The 20,241-nt window shown below is 39.3% G+C and overlaps 1 protein-coding gene across 2 annotated transcripts; it reads right to left on the bottom strand.

Moving 5' to 3' along the window:
- Nucleotides 1–11,654: 11,654 nt before the first annotated feature.
- On the bottom strand, nucleotides 11,655–18,073 carry Or13a1 (olfactory receptor family 13 subfamily A member 1). Of its 2 annotated transcripts, XM_050148406.1 has the most exons (2): nucleotides 18,060–18,073; nucleotides 11,655–12,576 (listed from the first exon to the last, which is right to left on the bottom strand). In XM_050148406.1, the coding sequence occupies exons 1-2, from the start codon at nucleotides 18,071–18,073 to the stop codon at nucleotides 11,655–11,657; spliced, it is 936 nt and encodes a 311-aa protein (XP_050004363.1). The 2 variants fall into 2 exon arrangements, with proteins under 2 accessions (XP_050004363.1, XP_050004364.1); XM_050148407.1 differs by lacking the exon at nucleotides 18,060–18,073 and having other exon boundaries at nucleotides 11,655–12,590.
- Between the last annotated feature and the right edge of the window lie 2,168 nt (nucleotides 18,074–20,241).

Here is a 20,241-nt window from a genome sequence, read left to right as displayed (position 1 = left end):
TTATCTCTGTTCAGATTTCCCACCTGGCTTTACATGCAAGGCCATTGCCTAAAACAGTTTCTTTATTAACCAATGGTAATAAAACATATTCACAGTATACACAGGGGAATCCCACATCATCTCCCCTTTTCCGTCAAAGAAAAAGGAAGGTTTTAGCCTTTTTAATAATAAAATTAGCCAGGCAGTGTTGGCTCACACCTTTAATCCCAGCACTCGGGAGGCAGAGGCAGGCGGATCTCTGTGAGTTGAGGCCAGCCTGGTCTATAAGAGCTAGTTCCAGGAACGGAACCAAAATCTACAGAGAAACCCTGTCTTGAAAGCAAAAAATAAATAAATAAATAAATAAATGAATAATAAAATAAAATTACATATGCAATACAGTTATCAAGCAAGAATTATAGTTGCAAATTTAGTCCATTTACATTTTACAACTTAAGGAAAATATGCTATTATCTATCCTATTTTGTAAGGCTAAAGTTTTATATATAATTTATCTTTTATCATAACTATAACTATCTGTCTTCAACTCTTTAAAGATCCCAGAAGGATATAATATTGCCTAAGTAAAGAGGAAGTTCATTGTAAGCAAGTTCCAAAGTACTGGAATTGACAGAGACATCTTGATGCCTGGACAGTCACCCAAAGTTCTTCTGTAATGATGGGGCATCCATATTCAGCCTACAGGCCCATAGTATCTGGCAGACTTTTCCATGAAGCAGGAAATTTGAAGATCTTCTCTGCCTTTTAATGGCAAAGTTCATCAGTTGTTTTCTTCTGTGTCTTGCAGAATGTCTAGCAGTTTCTTCTGTGAAGCAAGAAACCTGAAGAACAATCCCATCTTTTGGAAAGTTCAGCAATTACTTTTCTGTGGGTCTTACATGTCCAGTTCATACAGCATACCATCAAGCAGTCCAGGCAAGAGCAGTTTTTTGCACAAATGGCTAGCCTTGTCACATTGAAGGCATTTCCATAAGGAATTTCTTCAATGCCCATCAACTTCTCTGAAGTAATTGGTGCTGCCAGAAGCAGACATGCCTCACTGTCAAGAAAACTCTAAGTTCCTAAAACATTTTGAATGCCATGTTCTGATGATCTGCGGAGTGTTAAAGATTATTTAATTAACTGAAATATATTTCTATACATCTAGAAAACCTAATTAACATGACTACAGTTTGACTATTATAGATGACTATCTATTAATTTGTATTTTTAACTATACATTACATTTTTAAATGAGCTGTACAAACATAATGCCTTAAACAAGAGCAAAAGTACATATACACAGTATAACAAAATCAACCTTAAATATGTATCAATAGCCCAAGATCCATAATAATGCAAAGTATTCATCTCTATATCATATTTCTCTCCCCCTTTTCTAGAAAGAAATTGAGTGACCATTTAACCATTTATAATCAACCACATTTAAATGAAACGAAACATTTATAAACAGTACTTTGGGAATTTGGGAGTTGGTCTTTCTCAACTGCTTCCTCATGTTCATTACATAAAATATTTTTAGGAGTTCATGGAGACTTTGGGTGGGGTCTTATTCCATCAAACAACATTAGCCTGGAAGGAATCCACAGGTTCTCATCTTCTGTGGAAATAAAAGCCGAACATCTTTTCCAAAGCAACATATCCATAGACCCAAATTTTGAAGTCAAGATACCTTTATATTGGTTTAATTCAGCACTCCCGAGAATCAAATGTCTCTCTTCAGTCAAAAAATTCAAAGAAAACACAATAATATGCATAATCCAGACTGTCTGTGTATGTTCCATCTTTACATGGCTTATTTTTTCCTTACTCCTTTAATCCATGACTATCTGTACTCTTTTATATTACTTTTACTGTCTCCTTAAAGACTTTATGTTATTTTTAAACCTATTTTTATAACTGTCTATACTCTTTTGCTTCTCTCTCTCAAGCCTATATATATTTTTAAATACACATGGCCTTTGGACACAGGACAGAGACGTCATCACAGACCTCAACTGCAATAAGACCATGGACACAGACTTGGTCCTTAGCAGTGCAAGGACCAAGATATCAACATGGCCTCATGTGACTGTCATGGCCTCTCGTGGTTGTAGGGCCCATGGACATCAACATGGATTTGGGTGAGACTTCAGGTATTGTTGAGAAACTTTGACCTTTGACAGCAACTTAAAATGTCTAAAGTTTTGAAGTTTTTTTTTAAAGACTAAGTGTTTAACTTTTAAAAACAGTGGGACTCATAAAAGTAGGAATGCTTTATATTGTGATTTTATCTTAATATTTTTAACCTTTTATTGAAAATAAATTATTTTCTCAATCAATATGTGCTGATTACCATTTTCCCTCTCATTTATTTCTACATGACACAAAGGTATCTGAGAAAAGGGAACCACACCTGAGAAAATCCTTCTGAAAATTGGCTTGTAGGCAATCAGTGGGGCAATTTTCCTAATCAGAGATTGATGGGGGAGGATCCATCCCATTGTAGAAGGTGTCATTTCTTGGCAGGTGGACCAGGGCTGTATAAGATCAGCAAGCCATGGAGAGAATGCTGCTAAGCAACATCCCTCCATGACCTCTGCTGCAGTTCCTGTCTCCAGGCTCTCAACTTAGTTCCTTCCCTGATGTCCCTCTCTAAAAGCTGAAATAATCCTCTTCCTCCTCAAGCTGCTTTTGGTCACTGTCATGGTATGTCATCACAGCAACAGAAACCATACCTAATACACACATCTTGGGCATATACTTAAATGTCTCTATATCCTACTGCAAAGATACTTTCTCACTACTGGTCATTGCTGCTCTTTCACAATAGCCAGTAGGAAGCAATATAGATAACCACTGACTGGTGAGTGGATGATGAAAAAGTGGTACATCCACACTACAGAATGTGACTCAGTTGATTAAAATATAAAGTTCTGAAATTCTCCCATGAATGGAGAGAGCTGGAGACAATCATCCTGAGTGAGGTCACCCAGACCTAGAAAACAAACATTGCATGTTTTCTCTCTGTGTGTATTCTAGGTTTGAAAGTTTAGAATACCTATGTTTTTTGGAACACCTATGGAAAGTAGGAAAGTAGAAAGGGGTAATGGAAAAAGGAGATATTGGTTTAAATGTTCATAGAGGAATAATGAAACAGGAAAGAAAAGATGGCATGGGAGATGGGAGGAAAGAGTAAAGAAGAGAATATAGGGAAGGATACTAGAAGCCTTTTTAAAAGTCATATGGAAACCTACTACTGTAGACGCTTCCTAAAATATATACAGATGTTTAGTAAGACAGCTGCTAGTTAGTTCCTGATTGCTCAGCCCCGAAATAATCACCCAAAAACTTTATTATTTCAAACACTGCTTGGCCCATTAGCTCTAGCTTCTTATTGGCTAACTTTTTCATCTTAATTTAACCAATTTCTATTAATCTGTCCATCGTGACAAAGCTGTAGCTTACTGGCAAGATCCCAGCATGTCTGCTCCTGGCGGCGACTACATGGCGTCTTACAATTCTGTCTTCCTCCTCCCAGCATTCAGTTTAGTTTTCCCCATGTAGTTCTACTCTTTTGCCCTATTACAAGCCAAGATAGTTCCTTTATTAATCAATGGTATTTATAGCTTAGAAGGGAATCCCACATTACTTGATTATACTAACTTTAAATTACCTTCACAATCTGGTTATTTTTCTTTTGGAATTCAGTCTTGTGTCATCTTTTGCTATTTTGTATCCAGGAGAGACATAATTTATGAATATTATAACAAATGGATCTATACAGTATGTTTTCTGTAAAAAGAAAAAACTGTCATGTAACAAATTGTACTAACTCTACCACAAATTCTAAAACTTTACTTACTGTTCATCAGCTGTCATATGTTGCTGCTACCAGCTAATCTTTCCCTGCCCTGGTATGAAGAGTCTGCTTTATTAGCATTAGAATGGTTTGCTAACTCTCTTATGACCAAAAAGATTCATGGCTATAGTCATTGTTAACATTATTGTTTTAATAGCCATCATGTGGTCAACACTGCCAACAGCAACTACACACAGCGAATCATGTGAACTCTCCATCTAGAAATGTTTCACTGGCATTAATTTCTCAGGAAGGGATTGATCCAAGGCTGGCAGATAAAATGCTTGAGAAGAAGTCCTTCTTTACCTGGGAACTCAGATTCAAACTGATAAGACACACTTAAGCACAGCACATCCTGCTAACTATAGACGGATTTGTGTTGCTCCTCTGCCTTTCATCAGGTCAGAGATTTCCTGGGATCAGATACAGACACCTAGGCGGTGTTTGGAATAGTTCCCCGCTTGCTATCCATATGAACACACTTCATTTCTCAGACCAGTGCCGTTAGTCATCCTAGGCTACACATCTCCTCTGCAGAAGAGGTCGCTTGGTCCTTCAGCAATTCAGTCAACAGTTTTGTTCAAAATCATTCTTTATGGACTTTTCTTATTAATTTGGGAATCGAAAGAGGATTAGTTATTCTACTTCTATTCCTTCTTCCAGTCATCTTCAGACACAGACTCCCAGTATGCTCTGCTAGAAGAGAGTTGCACACACTTCACTTAATAAGCAAATAGGGAAGAGATGCCGGCGGTCTTGTCAGAGGAACAGCAGGTGGCAATTGAAGTTTGAGTTGTCGGTCCGCCAGGAGGTGAACCCCTGACGCGTGAATCTTGGATAGACTAGGCTCCAGACTCCAGACTCTAGAATGTTTTTTGCTTCTGCTGAGCCTTTGCTTGTTTGCTGCTGCCATCTTTCTCTGGCATTTGGCATGGTATAAATAAATGGGTCTGGGGAGAGCCCCACTGCTCATAATGTAGTGTGATTATCTCATGGAAACATCCCTTTTACTGGGCATTTTACCTGTGGAGTAATATAGAGTTGATTTCTTCTTAAATTGTATGGTCTAATTGATAAAAATAATATTAGTTTAAATAGAGTTTTGATGAGTAAAAATAAATATTAGGAAGTGTTACAAAGCTAGGGCCTATGAGTTTCACCTAATGAGCAGCATAGATCACAGTTGATCATAGTCAATGATTTAAAAAAAAATGAGTCCCAGGAGCCAGGTTTGCTTGAATTCTTTTAACCTTAATGTTGAAAGATGCTTGTACTTACTCATAAATGGTTTTTAAACATAAAGCAAAGAAAACCAGCCCACAAATCACAATCTCATAGAACTTAGGCAACAATGAGGACCTAAGAGAGACATACATAGATCTAATCTACATGGGAAGTAGAAAAAGACACGATCTCCTGAGTAAATTGGGAGCATGGATTCCTTGGGGGAGGGTTGAAGGGGAGGGGAGAAGCAAGGAGAGGAGCAGAGAAAAGTGTAGAGCTCAATAAAAATCTATTTAAAAAAGGGATGCAGTCCTAGGTTTTAGTGTGCATCATATCTGACACAAACCTTAGAATAACTTCAGGTTAGATCAATTGGTTTGACAATAGCTTTGAGATGAAAAACCCTAGAACACAACCTAAAGTTCAGAAGGACACATAGCTGATTTATAGATTCATTAGGTTAGGATAAAGAACACAAAGCACTCCAATTGTTACTAGGTAATGTACTTTCCTTGCTAGGATCGGTTGGTGATCAAAGATAATGATTAACTCCTTGTACCTATTTTTGGTCTCAATTTCCTGACATAAAAAAATTATTGATGAGTTGGTATGCACCCTGAAGATTTAAGTCAGAGATGCCTCATTTTTTTCATGTATAAAAGTTTGGGTTTGTGATTCCTTTAAGATTTCTAAAATATTACCTTTCAAGATGAATAATTAAGTGATTGAGTCTTTCTTTGTAACTGCAATATGCAGCCTGCTGATAAAAGAAGTGGTTGAGAAAAAATGGTGTGCCTGTTCATAGTCTGTTAATCTATAACAAGTTACTTAGATGTAAAGGTTTGTGGGCTCTTGGGATGACCTTGTTTTAATCATGTGAGAGATGATAAACATGTTTTTAACTTTATTCATTATACTCATTCACTTGAAAAATAGAATGTAACCACATTGCAATTCCTATATTGCCTGAAAGATTTTATTGAGTTGTATAAGCTGTAGGGACAGAATACAAAATAGAAGAATACAGAAGAACAGTTAAGAAGGAAACCACCAAGAGAGTGTATGAGTGTCTTTTCCCTTTACCTGCTCTGTTAAAAATGTCATGGTATGTGGACTCTGTGGATTTCCTTTCAGCCATGCACTGCTAGAAGCTGGTCCCCAGGCAATGAAAGGAAAGCATTTAATTGGAGCTGCTTACAGTTTCAGATGATCTGTCCCTGTTGTCATGGCTGGGAACATAGTGGCACCCAGGCAAACATGGTGCGGGAGAAGAAGCTGAGAGTTCTACATCCAGATCCATAACCAGCAGAAAAAGAGAAACACTGGTCCTGCCTTGAGCTTTGGAGACATCAGAGACCACCGTGAGTGACTCACTTCCTCTGACAAGGCCACACCTACACCAACAAGGTCACACCTCCTAATAGTGCCTGCCTCTCCTTGGTGAACAAGCCCTCAAATCCATGAGCCTATGGAGCAATTCTTATTCAAACCCCCATTTCCATATATCAGTGCATCTCTGAACCCCCAACTTCTTGCAATAGACGGCAATGTCCACACAGACCCACAACTGGTCAGTATGCATAGAAGAAGAACTACAGGGTTCTCAACAATACATGGGATATCTACATCAAACCCCTCCTCTGAAGGTTCAGGGATCATCATGGAGGAGGGTTTGGAAAGAGTGTATGAGCCAAGGATGGAAGGATGGTGGATGTCTACAGGGAAAATGTTTTCTGGACATAGCAGGGAAATTGTCCGTAAGAACTCACAGTGGCTGTGATCTATGCATGCTCAAATAAGACAAAATCTCAGCAGAGAGAGGGGGTGAAATTGAAGTGCCATCCTTAACTGAGGGGATATCGGAATAGGGAGTGAGAGCATTGCATAAGAATGTGATAGATGGTAAGCCAGCTGTGCTCCATGACAGGCTTCACAACCAATATTCAATGCAAGCTCCAGGGGGTGGGGATTGTGATGTCTGGACAATGCATTCCAAGTAATAGCACAAATGAAAGCACAAAACAAAACCCTTTTTTTCTACTTCTTCTTTGAGTTCTGAGGACTGACTGGTCTCAGCTGGTGATTCAGGCGGTTTCTGCTAGGACTTCTCACAAGGCTGTGATCAACAAACACTGGTTTGGTGATGTAGGAGTGTCTTCTGTTTTGTGTTGATTTCATTGGTTAAATAAAGAAACTGCCTTGACTTTTTGATAGGGCAGAAAACTAGGTAGGTGGAGTAGACAGAACAGGATGCTGGGTAGAAGGCAGTGTGGCAGACACCATGAAGCTCTGGCCCAAGATAGACGTAGGTTAGAATCTTCCCGGTAAGCCACAATCTTGTGGTGACATGCAGATTATTAGAAATGGGTTAATTAAGATGTAAGAGTTAGCCAATATGAGGCTAGAAATAATGGGCCAGGCAGTGTTTAAATGAATACAGTTTCCTTGTAATTATTTCGGGTGTAAACTAGCCGGGGAGCCAGGTGGCAGGAAGCGGCCCGCTGTTCTTTTACAGTCTAAAAGTATTAAAAACCTTCCTCATGGCCAGGCAGTAGTGGTGCACACCTTTAATTCCAGCACTCTGAAGTCATAGGCAGGCAGAACTCTGTGAGTTCGAGCCTGGTCTACAAGAGCGATTTCCATTCCTAGTGTTTCTTTATAGAATTGCATTCCTTTGGAAATCCATTCTGTGTACAGTGAGTTTGTGGGAAGGGATGGGTGATAGAAGGGAGCTTTTGCCTTCTGCAGCTGAAAGAGGTCCATGTGGTTTGTTGGATTATTGTTCCTTCCCTGTAACAATTACAGAGCCATACACATTATTTTTTCAAAATGGAGAATTTTTATTGGATGATTTAAATAAAGTCACATGTACTAGACTTATGCATGTTTATTTCTCTTTTTTGTGATTTTCTAATTACACATGTTTCTTACATAATATAACCATGAAAGAGGAATTCTACCACCCAGAAATCTACTTTACAAATTAAGGCTTGAATATGACCAAATACATAACAAACTTGAATAAAAATGTCATCATGAAGCTGATAATTAGTACAATTAATACACACTAACACAAAACCATGCAGCAATAAGAGAGACAGTGTTTTTACAAACATTTTTCACATTACGCATGTTCTCCAACATCATACATAAATTAATTCATATCGGTTAATATAGTACATTCATTTCCAGTGGTCATTTTCAGATGACTTTGAAAGTGTTTTTCATGACCACCTTTCCTGTAACTTTGATATTTGATTTTTGTAAGGGTGAGGCAATGTGTGAATTTTCACACCTGACTTACATTTGAATAAATAAGATGTATTCTTTTACAGTTCTTCAATAAACCGAAGGAATAAAGTATTCCCACAGTGTTTACACTTAGACTTTCTCCATAGTGTACCATCTTATATGTTCTGGAAAGTTGTAAAAATAAATATAAACTTTGTCACATTGTACATTTGAAAGATTTATTTCCTGAATTTCACATAGATTTTAATGAATGGTACAATAGTTACTTTTCTCGTTGGTGTAATGAATACTTGAGAAAAGAAACTTATAGAATGCTGGGTTTATTTTGGCTCACAGTACAGTACCAGGGTATAGTCCGTCATGGCATTGAAGGCAGGGAGGCAGGAGCAAGAGGCAGCTGGTCACATTGCATCTGCATTCAAGAAAGATGGGTGCTTGTGTTCAGCTCACTTTGCATAGGTTCAGAGGCAGAAGGTTGGTAATTCTAACCTGCTAAAGTCATGAGGCATTCGTACCCTTGTAATGAGCATACAAGACCCAGGGACTGGGTTTTCCTTGTTTGTTTATCTGTCTGATTTCCAAGGCTAAAGATCAAATCCTGAACCTCCAAATCTGTCTTAGAGCTATTGAGTTCTAAGACTCTCCACTTGGATCATGAATGCAACATGGACCAGGGATCACTGCAATCTGGGACTGTCTACACACCATGCTTATAGAGAGTTTACTCCGTACATGGAGACCCATAGCCTCTGTCCTCCATCCAGACTTGCCGTGTATGAAAGTACCTTGTACTAGCCAACCAGCCTGGTTCCTACCACATCAAGATGCTAAATTGGGACCAGGAACATTGAGAGAATAAGGACCTGTGATTGAGGGATGCTTCAAAGAAATAATGTGCTTACCTGGACTGATTTGTATTATCAAGGACAGAAACAGAGAAATGGTTGAAATGTAAATTGTGTCACTTCCTCTCTATAGCTCCTCATGTTGGGTGACAGGATTACTTTTAATGGATAACACTGCACCAAAAAAAAAAAAATGGTTCTCTCATACCTGTGGGAAATTGTTACTGGTTTTTATAAAGGGATCCACAAAAGGAGAAAGACTTAGTTGTTATGTTGGAGGAAACAGACAAATAATGTCCCTGCAATACAAGGAAAGAAGATGGAGGCACTGCCCCAGACAGCTACAGAGAGAGACTTAAGCAACAAGATAAAGCGGAGGTCAATATAGTGTTCAAATGGGTGAGGAGGACAAAGTGAACTTTGTACTAATGGAGCCATTGGAATTTGCATACAGAAAAAACATGCCCAGACTAAAAGATAATGGGGTCTGGGAAGGACTCAGATTAAGAGAAGGCTGACAATAGATTTTTCCAGGTAACTCTCCCTTTTGGCCACTTTTGGGAAAAAAAAAATAGTGATATTCAACACGCTACAAATTACTGAGATGCACATGACTCACCGGTGCCATCAGCACCACTGGGTTAAGGTCTTTCATCTACCCATCCCATTGCTCCTCTCCCCTGGGTCATTTCAGGGAGTTAACAGTGGTCTCCTATAACTGCACCCCCTTAGCCCAGCCAGTCATCAATAGTCAACTGCAGTTAGGGAGTGTAATATTCAGGTTTCCACAGCTGCTCTCTCCTCAGTGAGCACTCAGTAAGAATGATGTTTTATTACACACAACACTTGACATCATATTTTGTCAGTAACTTCACTCAATCTCTAGGTTGACTTTTGTCTTTATTATGCTTAGAGGTAAACTAGAGTTCAAATTCATTTAGTGCTTCTGCCAATCAATAGCAAGGCTTTGCCACATTCTCACTTCCTCTCTGAACTTAGATGACAACATTGCTTGGCACCTGAGATGCAGCACTGCCTTTATACCTGCACTTGTCTTGTTAAATAACTGTTTAATTGGAATACTCATTCCCTGTATATCACTAGAAATTTTTGGTCAACTTTATATATGTCAATGTTCATTTACACTCTCAATATTTGTCTATACATTCCTTTAAAATCCACAATAAATATAGAGATTGGAAAAATTGTTAGAAACCAAGGTAGAAAAATAACTGCTCTTCATGGCATGCCGAAAATATCTTAGTATAATATTGAGTCTTCAATAGCTATTTACAAAGTCATGTTCATTGAGAAGTTTTGGAGATCATTGAAAGTCTTAAAATATTATTAGGATGTCATAATTTCATTGTGGAGCCTAGATCTAGTTCATGAGAATCTATATAAAGGCCATAGTCAACTACAATTCAGTCACTTCTTAAATTGCATGTTCAAAATCAATTTGCTTCTGATGAAGGATAAAGAGAATATGGTTGAAGACCTAAAGACAGCTCATCACTCCTAAATCAAATGTCAAATTCTATTCTTAGATTCCATATAATTTAGCAAATAATACATGGTTTTATTTATTCCCAGAGATATAGCTAAATATTCACATTTTTGTTATCATCATGACAAAGAGAATGGAATTTTCCACAAGAGTTTCTAACATTAACAGACTCAGGATCTCTGCAATAAAAACTTCTCACAGTGCCTTTCTTATAGATGACTCATCTCAGTTGTGTCCAGTCCAGGGCAATGAACTGGGTCAGACCCTCAGAATTCAAAGTCCAAGACATGGGATAAGAAGCCCTGGGTATTTTGTTAACTGCAGAAACCACATTATTATGTAATAAGGATGGAGTTTTTGCAGGTAAGGCCTAGAAGAGAATCTAAACATTTGTTTCACCTTCAGATTAACGTAAGTGAAGGGAAAAGGGAAAAGTAGAAACAAGCATTCACATTAGCATCAAAATCATCTTTGAGGCTTAAAGAGCTCCTACAGGAAGAGTTGAAGGAAAATAGGAAGAAATTTCCTGGGGACCAGAAGTCACCTGAAGCAATTCTCCAGCCATGCAATCCTCAGAATGCTATGTGGTCCACACTTAGCATTCAGATTCTAAGTGTGTTCTCCATGTGCATGCTGTGACTGCAAAAAAAAGAAGAGCATTTTCATACAGCCAAGATCAGGGCCTGCCTTTTCTGTCCTCTTATAGGGTTTTGTTTCTCTGACAACAAAGTACTGTATCACCTTGGGTTCAGGGCCAGACACCCCATTTCTCAGGCTCAGAGTTGTGTGAGCTCACAGTCAACCACACTTTCCATTCGTCAGTGTCAGGTCACCAGAACTCGGAGGTCATCTAAAAAGACATTGTACTTGGTGAATAAGGTCAGCTTACTTACCTTCAGTGCACAAACAAGTTAGTCATGTGCCCACCGGAAACCAACCCACGATGAAATTCCAGTTCCAAGAGAAGAGCTTCAAGGATCACATTTCAATTTTTGAGGAAAGGGAAAAGTTTCCTGAGAGCTGCTTTGACCTCCTTGTTTCTCAAAGTATAGATCAGAGGGTTGAGTGTAGGGCTCAACATGGTGTACAAAACACCAGCCAATTTGCTCTTCTCTGGGTTGTAGCTGGAGACAGGGCTTATGTAGGCATAGAAGACAGCCGTGTAGTACATGCACACAACAATGAGATGGGAAGAGCAGGTCGAGAAGGCTTTCTTCTTCCCTTCTGAAGTCCGCATCTTCAGGATGCTGGAAATGATGAAGCCGTAGGACACAATAGTCATCAGGAAGTTCAATATGCCATAAAAAGCGTCAGCCAAGACTATCATGACACTGTTCACGTAGGTGGAGCTGCAGGAGAGAAGGAGTAGAGGTGGTACCTCACAGAAGAAATGTGTGATGACGTTGGGGCCACAGAAAGTCAAGCGGGTCATCAGGCCGGTGTGAATAGCTGTGTTGACGGCACAGAGCGCCCACACTCCAGCAGCCAACAGACTGCAAAAGGCTTTGCTCATCATGGAGCCATAATGCAGAGGATGACAGATGGCTGCATAGCGGTCATAGGCCATGACCGTGAGGAGTAGCAACTCTGAGGATGCAGACCACGTGAGGAAATAGAGCTGAGCCATGCAGCCAGCATAGGAGATGGGGTTCCTCTCTGACACCAGACCCTGCAGGGCCTTGGGCATGATGGAGGAGGTACAGATGATATCCATGTTAGCCAAATTGAACAAAAAAAAGTACATGGGGGTGTGGAGCCCAGGGTTGCAGGTGATGGCCAAGATGATAAGAACATTACCTATGACAGCCACAGAATAGAGGGAGAGGAAACAGATAAATAAGAGCAGCCAGTACTGCGGGTGCTCAGAGAAGCCCTGGAGGATGAACTCTGTCACCAGTGTCTGGTTTCTCATCATCCTTGACTGAAGTGGATGTCAGAGACTCTCAGGTAATTATCAGCCCATGGTTTCATATGATTTCAGGGCTAGAAAGAGAGGTGAAAGGTTTCTTAAGAAAGGTCTGGCTGAGTATCATTCATTCCTGACACCGTGGCATGAATAAATGATGATGTATAGCATTATTGCATCAAGTCAAACACCCTACTGCTACATAAACAGAGAACAGGGAGGATTTGGCTCGAAGAATAGTGTTCAAAGTTGTCCTCTGGCCTCCATAAGTATTTGGACACAGTAATATGGGTATCTGCACACAGAAATGCACCAGAACACATACAGAAACACACAGAGAGAGAGAGAGAGAGAGAGAGAGAGAGAGAGAGAGAGAGAGAGAGAGAGAGAGAGAGAGAGANAGAGAGAGAGAGAGAGAGAGAGAGAGAGAGAGAGAGAGAGAGAGAGAGAGAGAGAGAGAGAGAGAGAGAGGGAGAGAAAGTTTTCCATTTGAGTGAGACTTTCCTTTTTGGAAATTTTTCTTGATAAAAAAAATCTTCTCAGAGCACAATAAATTAGGAGTAAAAATTACAACTCTCCAAGCTGAGTTTCCAGGTGTGGTGCTGGAGGTTTATCAAAATGATGCACCAACAACCTCTTACTGATACCTTTTAAATACAATGGAAAATTTAAAAATACTATGCACAATCATCAAAGCACAAAAATTAATAATGGCTTTCCTAAAATGCAGGTGTATCATACGAGGTCTAAAAATTCTACGACGCCTCACAGCTGACAGAGGCAATACCCCATACAGTACAGAGGAAGCGTCCTCCTCTGCAGACTTCTTATCTGTCTTAGCTCTCAAAGTCAGAGACACAGACACAGCCATGAGCATTGTCACAGTCATGGCCACTGCCACGGCCACAGACATGGGCACAGACACAGCAACAACCATGGCCACAGACACACATATGACCACAGTTATGGCCACAGCCACAACCACCTCTCTGCAAATGCACTAAGTTACATCAGGATTTTTTTTGGACAGTTCACAAAACCTCCTCAGCCAAGAGGCCACCCTATTCCAAAGCCAAATGGATCGTCTTCTCCTCTTTCCAAACATCCTGTCCCCGGGGAAGAAGGACCACTCTCTCTTTTAGGAACCCTCAAGATTCTCTACTGACCTTTGTTCTAGGATCCATTACAGGAGCTGTTGACCTGTTACAAAGCTGATTCTCATAGTGGCCCAAGGGCCCATGTGTGTGTTGGCACAAGTTCTATGCCTGATATTCAACTCTGTTTGTTATCTCAGTGCTAGAGAACATCTAGTTTAAATACAGCAAGCACATTTTTATTCTCCAGGCAGTGTGCACTGTGGCTAGAGAAACAACCAGCACGTGTGCCACCACATCTGTGCTTTCTTTCTTCTCGTGTCCATGGAATACATTCATTTTAACAAAGAATTTCCTTTATGGCCGTGTCTAAGCGCCAGCTACAGTTTAAGTCATGTCACTCTTCTGAAGATGACAAGTGTCCTTTGAACAGAAGAACACAGCATCGCAATGCTGTAAGGCAACAGGCTAACTTAGGACCAAACCTGAGCTGGTGGGCATGCTGGGCCTTTAGCTCAGTATCTTCCTGGGATCTGAGGATCAGGACACCCCAGTTGTTTGGATGAATGAAATAAGCATAATATGTGTGTTTCATTTCTTTCTTTCTTGTTTGAGAGAAGAACACTGAATAGTATTTTTTTCTCAACTTATGATTTGGATCATGAGAAATAAAGGTGACATTATGTGTTCCTCACTATGGACCAGGGGGTGAGCTGTTCATCAGATGCAAGAGAGACAGAAAAGCTGAGGCTGAGAAAACAGCATGAAAAGGAGCATTGGCTTGGATGGTCTAGGTGTCTGCACTCTCCACTAGAATTTTACACACTGACTCCCCGAGCCATCATGGCCCCTCCCCTGCATACACTACAGGTTGAGTATAGCACCATTGCCATAGCAACACCCAAAGGAGACAAGTGCCTCCAAATCCTACACTTCCGGAGCAGTAGAGCCCTTCATCTGTCACACGAATTACTGGGCACCACGAAACCCATTACAAGGTAAAGTTTGAAGCTGATTCTTTTCCCCCAGATCCAGAGTGAGGATAGGAAAAACTAAAAAAGCCTTCAACATGAATAAAGGACCATTACAGGGATGGAGTTGATCTAACAAACCCTTTTAGACTACAGAAAGAGATTCCCTCCAGAGAACTGCTCACTTTGAGGGATTTTCAGGCAAGGTGGACAGTCTCCTTGTCCAGCTAATCAACAGGGAGGCAAGGAATCAGAGTGTCCTTGAGAATACCACAAGATCTCCTGTTTTCCTGCAAAGAACAAACTGAGTCTCCTGTGAGAATTCTAGGGTGTTCCGATCTCATTGCAATTCACAAAATTATCACTAAGGATATATTGAATGAGATAGAATGAAAAGAGCAGGCACCCATTTTAAACTCCTGCTACATCCAGACAGCCCGATGATCACACACTGGATATTTAAACAAGGGTTTTCTTAGCCACACGCTGAATCCTCTGGTGGGTAAGCTTCCTAGAAAATAAGCATACATTGTGGATTTCATCACTCCACAGACACAACTGCACTCAAAACCCCCTAAGTTAAAACTTTAGTTTCAATTTTTCTTGAAGGGTGGGGGTTGAATTTCACATGAAACTTAATTTATTTTAGTGAAATTTTATTTTACTTCCTGTTCAAAGTTCATCATTTCACAAATAAAATACTAATGTCTTATGATAATAAAGAATGAAGAATTTACTACATCCTCATTTTCAAACCTCTATAGGAGCTCAGGTCTTTCTATATAGCTTATCCATGTACTCTAATTATATATAAAGAAATATCGTCCTACTTTAAATGTATTTCAAGAACAGAAAACTAAAAATCAGAACTTGTTAAAATTTCCAGTATTTAGGTTTAAATCAAAATGACTTTGTCACTCTAAATGACTTGCCCCAATCCTGGAGCATCAGTAAACAAGGCTAGTATTCATCCCAAGCTTTTGGACTCCGGTCCAGAATTCTTGGTTATGTAACACCAACCTGCATGAAGCCTAGTGAATATTAAATAGGATCAAAAAAAGCAGCCACCCACCAACACCTGGCATGGGGGTTTTTATGGCTGTGTTGTGTGTGACATGCAAACCTTAAACTCTTTGCCACGTTTGGCATTTCATTACATCATTGTCACATTCATGGATCAGACAGTAATAATACGTAGGGAAAAATACTTTCATATTACTGGTGCGGCATAACTAGATACATTTGGTTAGACAAACATGGGCTGTTTTATGTCACTCATCCATGTTAAACAGGCAGGATCACAAGTAAAACTTTCCCCACTGTTTTATGTCACCCCATGGAACAAGCAATCCCTGAGATACTCATAATTACCTTGATAAAACTTCACCTTTGTGCCGCTAACACAGCGTGTGTCTGACTTCCTCACTGTCAGCTACAGATGACGTTGGGAACATGGTGGAAATGAGTTCCTGTACAGACAGACGAAGCCTTTTGTCACCCGACTTAAGCTCATATTGCCAAGATTTTCAGGCTCATCTTTAGTAGAATTTGTCCCTGTCCGTAGAAGACACTTGGGAGGGATGTTCACAGCCATTTGCGTAAATGGACCCAGAAGGAGCAATTAAAATTATTCCTGTTTGCTGGGGACTTGGCTGTCATTGGTGGACACATGCATGCTAGTTTGGGCTTCAAGCCAAATGTGTGGAACTCAGCCTCAACCCCAGTGGGAAACGGCAGGACATCACCACTGTTCCAGCCCAGAAGAGGCCAGGGAAGACCCGGGCTCAGCAGCTCATCTAGAAAATGTGATGTTTTCCTTTCTCAATCTGATTATATTTGTTCAGTATAATGATGGCCACTTATATCCATTTTCCTGCAAATTGAGTCATTTCATTTATCTTAATGACTAAGTAAAACTTCATTATTTATATATGCCTTCAAAAATATATCCAGAAATGTTATGGATGGTTCATATGATAGAGTTTTTTAAGGAAGTTCCAAACTGTTTCCCATAGTCTTCGGACTAATATACATTCCCAAAAATGGTGCATGAGGGTTTCACCTTTTCCTATTTTTTCTCCTTCATTTGTCGCTAATTATGCCCTTAATATTGGCCATTCTGACTACACTAAGACTAATTACCAATGTAGTTTTAATTTGCATTTATCTGGTGGCTAAGGAAGTCTAGTATTTTTTTTTCATGTTTATCGATCCCTTGTATGTCATCTTTGGAGAATGTTCATTAGCCCATTTATTTATTGAATTGTTTGGCTTGCAGTATTTACTATTTTGAGTCTTTTATATTTCCTAGATATTAATTTGTTGTCAGAGATATAGTTAATAAAATATTTTCTCCCATTGCGTAGATTATCTCTTCACTTATTGTTCCCTTTGCCACATAGTTGCTGTTCTCGTTGTTAGTTCCCTCAATGTCACACTTGTCAGTTCTTGGCTTTATTTTCTGAGCTATATAATGTCCTTTTCCAAAAGCCATTGCTTCTGCCTACCTCTTCACGTTTTTCATTAACAGCTTCAGAATTTTAGGTACATTGAGAGGTTTTATCATATGCTAATGTTTATTGTTCCAAAACGTATAGCTTTTTAAATTGTTTTTATTGAGCTATATATTTTTTTCTGCTCCCCTCCCTTCTTCTCCCTTCTCCTTCTAATCTATCACATGTTCCCCATGCTCCCAATTTACTCAGGAGATCTTGTCTTTTTCTACATCACATGTAGATTAGATCCACGTATGTCTCTCTTAGGGTCCTCATTGTTGTCTAGGTTCTCTGGGATTGTGTTTTGTAAGCTGGTTTTCTTTGCTTTATGTTTAAAAAGCTCTTATGAGTGAGTACATATGATATTTATATTTCTGGGTCTGAATTACCTCACTCAATATGAGATTTTCTAGATCCATCCATTTGCCCACAAAGTTCAAGATGTCATTATTTTCCACTGTGTAGTACTCCATTGTGTAAATGTACCACATCTTCTTTATCCATTCTTCGGTCAAGGGGCATTTAGGTTGTTTCCAGGTTCTGGCTATTACAAATAATACTCCTATGAACATATTTGAGCACATGTCCTTGTGGTATGATTTTGCATCATTTGAGTATGTACCCAAAAGTGGTATTGCTGGGTTTTGAGGTAGCTTATTTCCTAATTTTCTGAGAAATCATCATACTGATTTCCAAAGCATCTATACCAGTTTGCAATCCCACCAGCAATGGAGGTGTGTTACCTTTATACCACATCCTCTCCAGCATAAGTTGTCATCATTTTTATTTATCTTGGCCATTCTGGAAGGCATAAGATGGAATCTCAGATTGTTTTGTATAAAGCATTCCCCAGGCTCTAAGTTCTATGTGCTCTACAGTACAGTTTCACAAGGTGGGCAAGGGGCTAGAGACTGAAACACACACAGAGACAGAGACATGGGTCATCTTGAAACAAGAATGCCCACTCTGTGTATTCCAGGGCAGCTTATATAATGCCTTCTCTACCCAATGGTCATGCCCTTGCTCTCGGATTTTCAGCTGCCAGCCACCAGAAACCACTCCTCTGTCTCCTGCTCAGAGAAGCTGCAAGCACAGGAAAACAGGTTGTTTTCCTCAGAGCAGCTGCAAGCATAGAAAACAGGCTGTTTACAAGAAATCCAGTTCCCAACAGTTTTGATTTGCTTTTCTCTGATGGCTAAGGACATTGAACATTTCCTTGAGTGTCTTCCATCATTTTAAATTCATCTGTTGAGAGTTCTCTGTTTAGGTCTATACCTCATTTTTTATTGGATTATTTGTTCCTTTGATGACCAATTTCTTGAGTTCTGGTGTGGGAGGTTCTTCTGTCTATGTATTGTTTTTATTGGTTAATGAATAAAGGAACTGCGTTGAGCCTATAGCAGAGCTATAGGGGAACAGAGCTAGGTGGGGAAAACAAAATGGAATGCTGGGAGGAAGAAGGCAGAGTCAGAGAGATGCCATAGAACTGCCACCAAAGATAGATGTGCTGAAACTTTGCTGGTAAGCCACAACCCCGTGGTGATATACAGATTAATAGAAATGGGTAAATTAATATGTAAGAGTTAGCCAATAAGAAGCTAGAGCTAATGGGCCAAGCAGTGATTTAATTAATACAGTTTCTGTGTGATTATTTTGTACCTAAGCTAGCCAGGCGGCCTGCCTACTACAGAGTTCTTTGTATATTATCAGACCTCAGTCTGATGTGGGGTTGGTGAAGATCTTTTCCCATTTTGTAGGCTGCCGTTTTGTCTTATTGATCGTGTCCTTTGTTTTGCAGAAGCTTTTCAGTTTATTAATTGTTTCAGTGTCTGTGCTACTGGGGTTATATTTAGGAAGTGGTCTCCTGTGCCAGTGCATTCAAATGTACTTCCCACTTTCTTTTCTATGAAGTTCAGTGTATGGCTGGCTTTATGTTGAGGTCTTCGATCCATTTGGACTTGAATTTTGTGCATGGTGAGAGATATGGATCTATTTTCATTCTTCTACATGTTGATATCCAGTTATGCCAGCACCATTTGTTAAATATGTTTTCTTTTTTCCATTTAATATTATTTACTTCTTTATCAAAAATCAAAGGTGTGTGGATTGATATCCGGATCTCCTATTCGGTTCCATTGGTCCTCCTCTCTGTTCTTATGCCAATACCAGGCTGTTTTCAGTACTGTAGCTCTGTAGTAGAGTTTGAAGTCAGGGATTGTGATGCCTTCAGAAGTTTTTTTATTGTATAGTATTGTTTTGGCTATCCTTGGTTTTTTGCTTTTCCATATGAAGTTGAGTACCATTCTTTCAAGGTCTTTGAAGAATTTTTGCTGGGATTTTGATGGGAATTGCATTGAATCTATAGATTGCTTGTGTTAAGATTGCCATTTTAGGTAATTCTACCTGAATAAGAGCATGGGAGATCTTTCTACTTCCTGGTATCTTCTTCAATTTCTTTCTTCAAAGATTTAGAGTTCTCGTCATACAAGTCTTCCACTTGTTTGGTTAGAGTTACTCCAAGATATTTTTTGCTATTTGTGGCTATTGTGAAGGGTGATGCTTATCTTATTTCTCAGCCCATTTATCATTTGTATAAAGGAGGGCTACTGATTTATTTTAGTTAATCTTGTTTCCTGCTACATTATTGAAAGTGTTTATGAGTTGTAGAAGTTTCTAGATAAAATTTTTGAGGTCACTAATGTAAACTATCATATTATCAGCAAATAGTGAGAGTTTGCTGAGTTCTTCTCTTTTTTTGGATCCCCTTGATCTCCCTTTGTTGTCTTATTGCTCTAGTTAAAACTTCAAGTACTATATTGAATAGACATGGAGAGAGTGGGCAACCTTGTCTTGTTGCTGATTTCAGTGGGATAGCTTTGAGTTTCTCTCTATTTAATTTTATGTTGGTTGTTGACTTGCTGTATATTGCCTTTATTGCGTTTAGGTATGTTCCTTGCATCCAAGATCTTTATCATGAAGGGATGTTGTATTTTGTTGAAGGATTTTACAGCATTTAATGAGATTATCATATGTTTTTGGGGTTTTTATTTTGTTTATATAGTGGATTACATAGATTGTTGTAAGTCAAACCATTCCTGCTTCTCTG

The sequence above is a fragment of the Alexandromys fortis genome, unplaced genomic scaffold (genome assembly GCF_014885135.2).
Source record: "Alexandromys fortis isolate MF-2015 unplaced genomic scaffold, M_Fortis_MF-2015_v1.1 scaffold_59, whole genome shotgun sequence".
NCBI lineage: Eukaryota > Metazoa > Chordata > Mammalia > Rodentia > Cricetidae > Alexandromys > Alexandromys fortis.
This window is presented reverse-complemented; position numbering and strand designations above follow the sequence as displayed.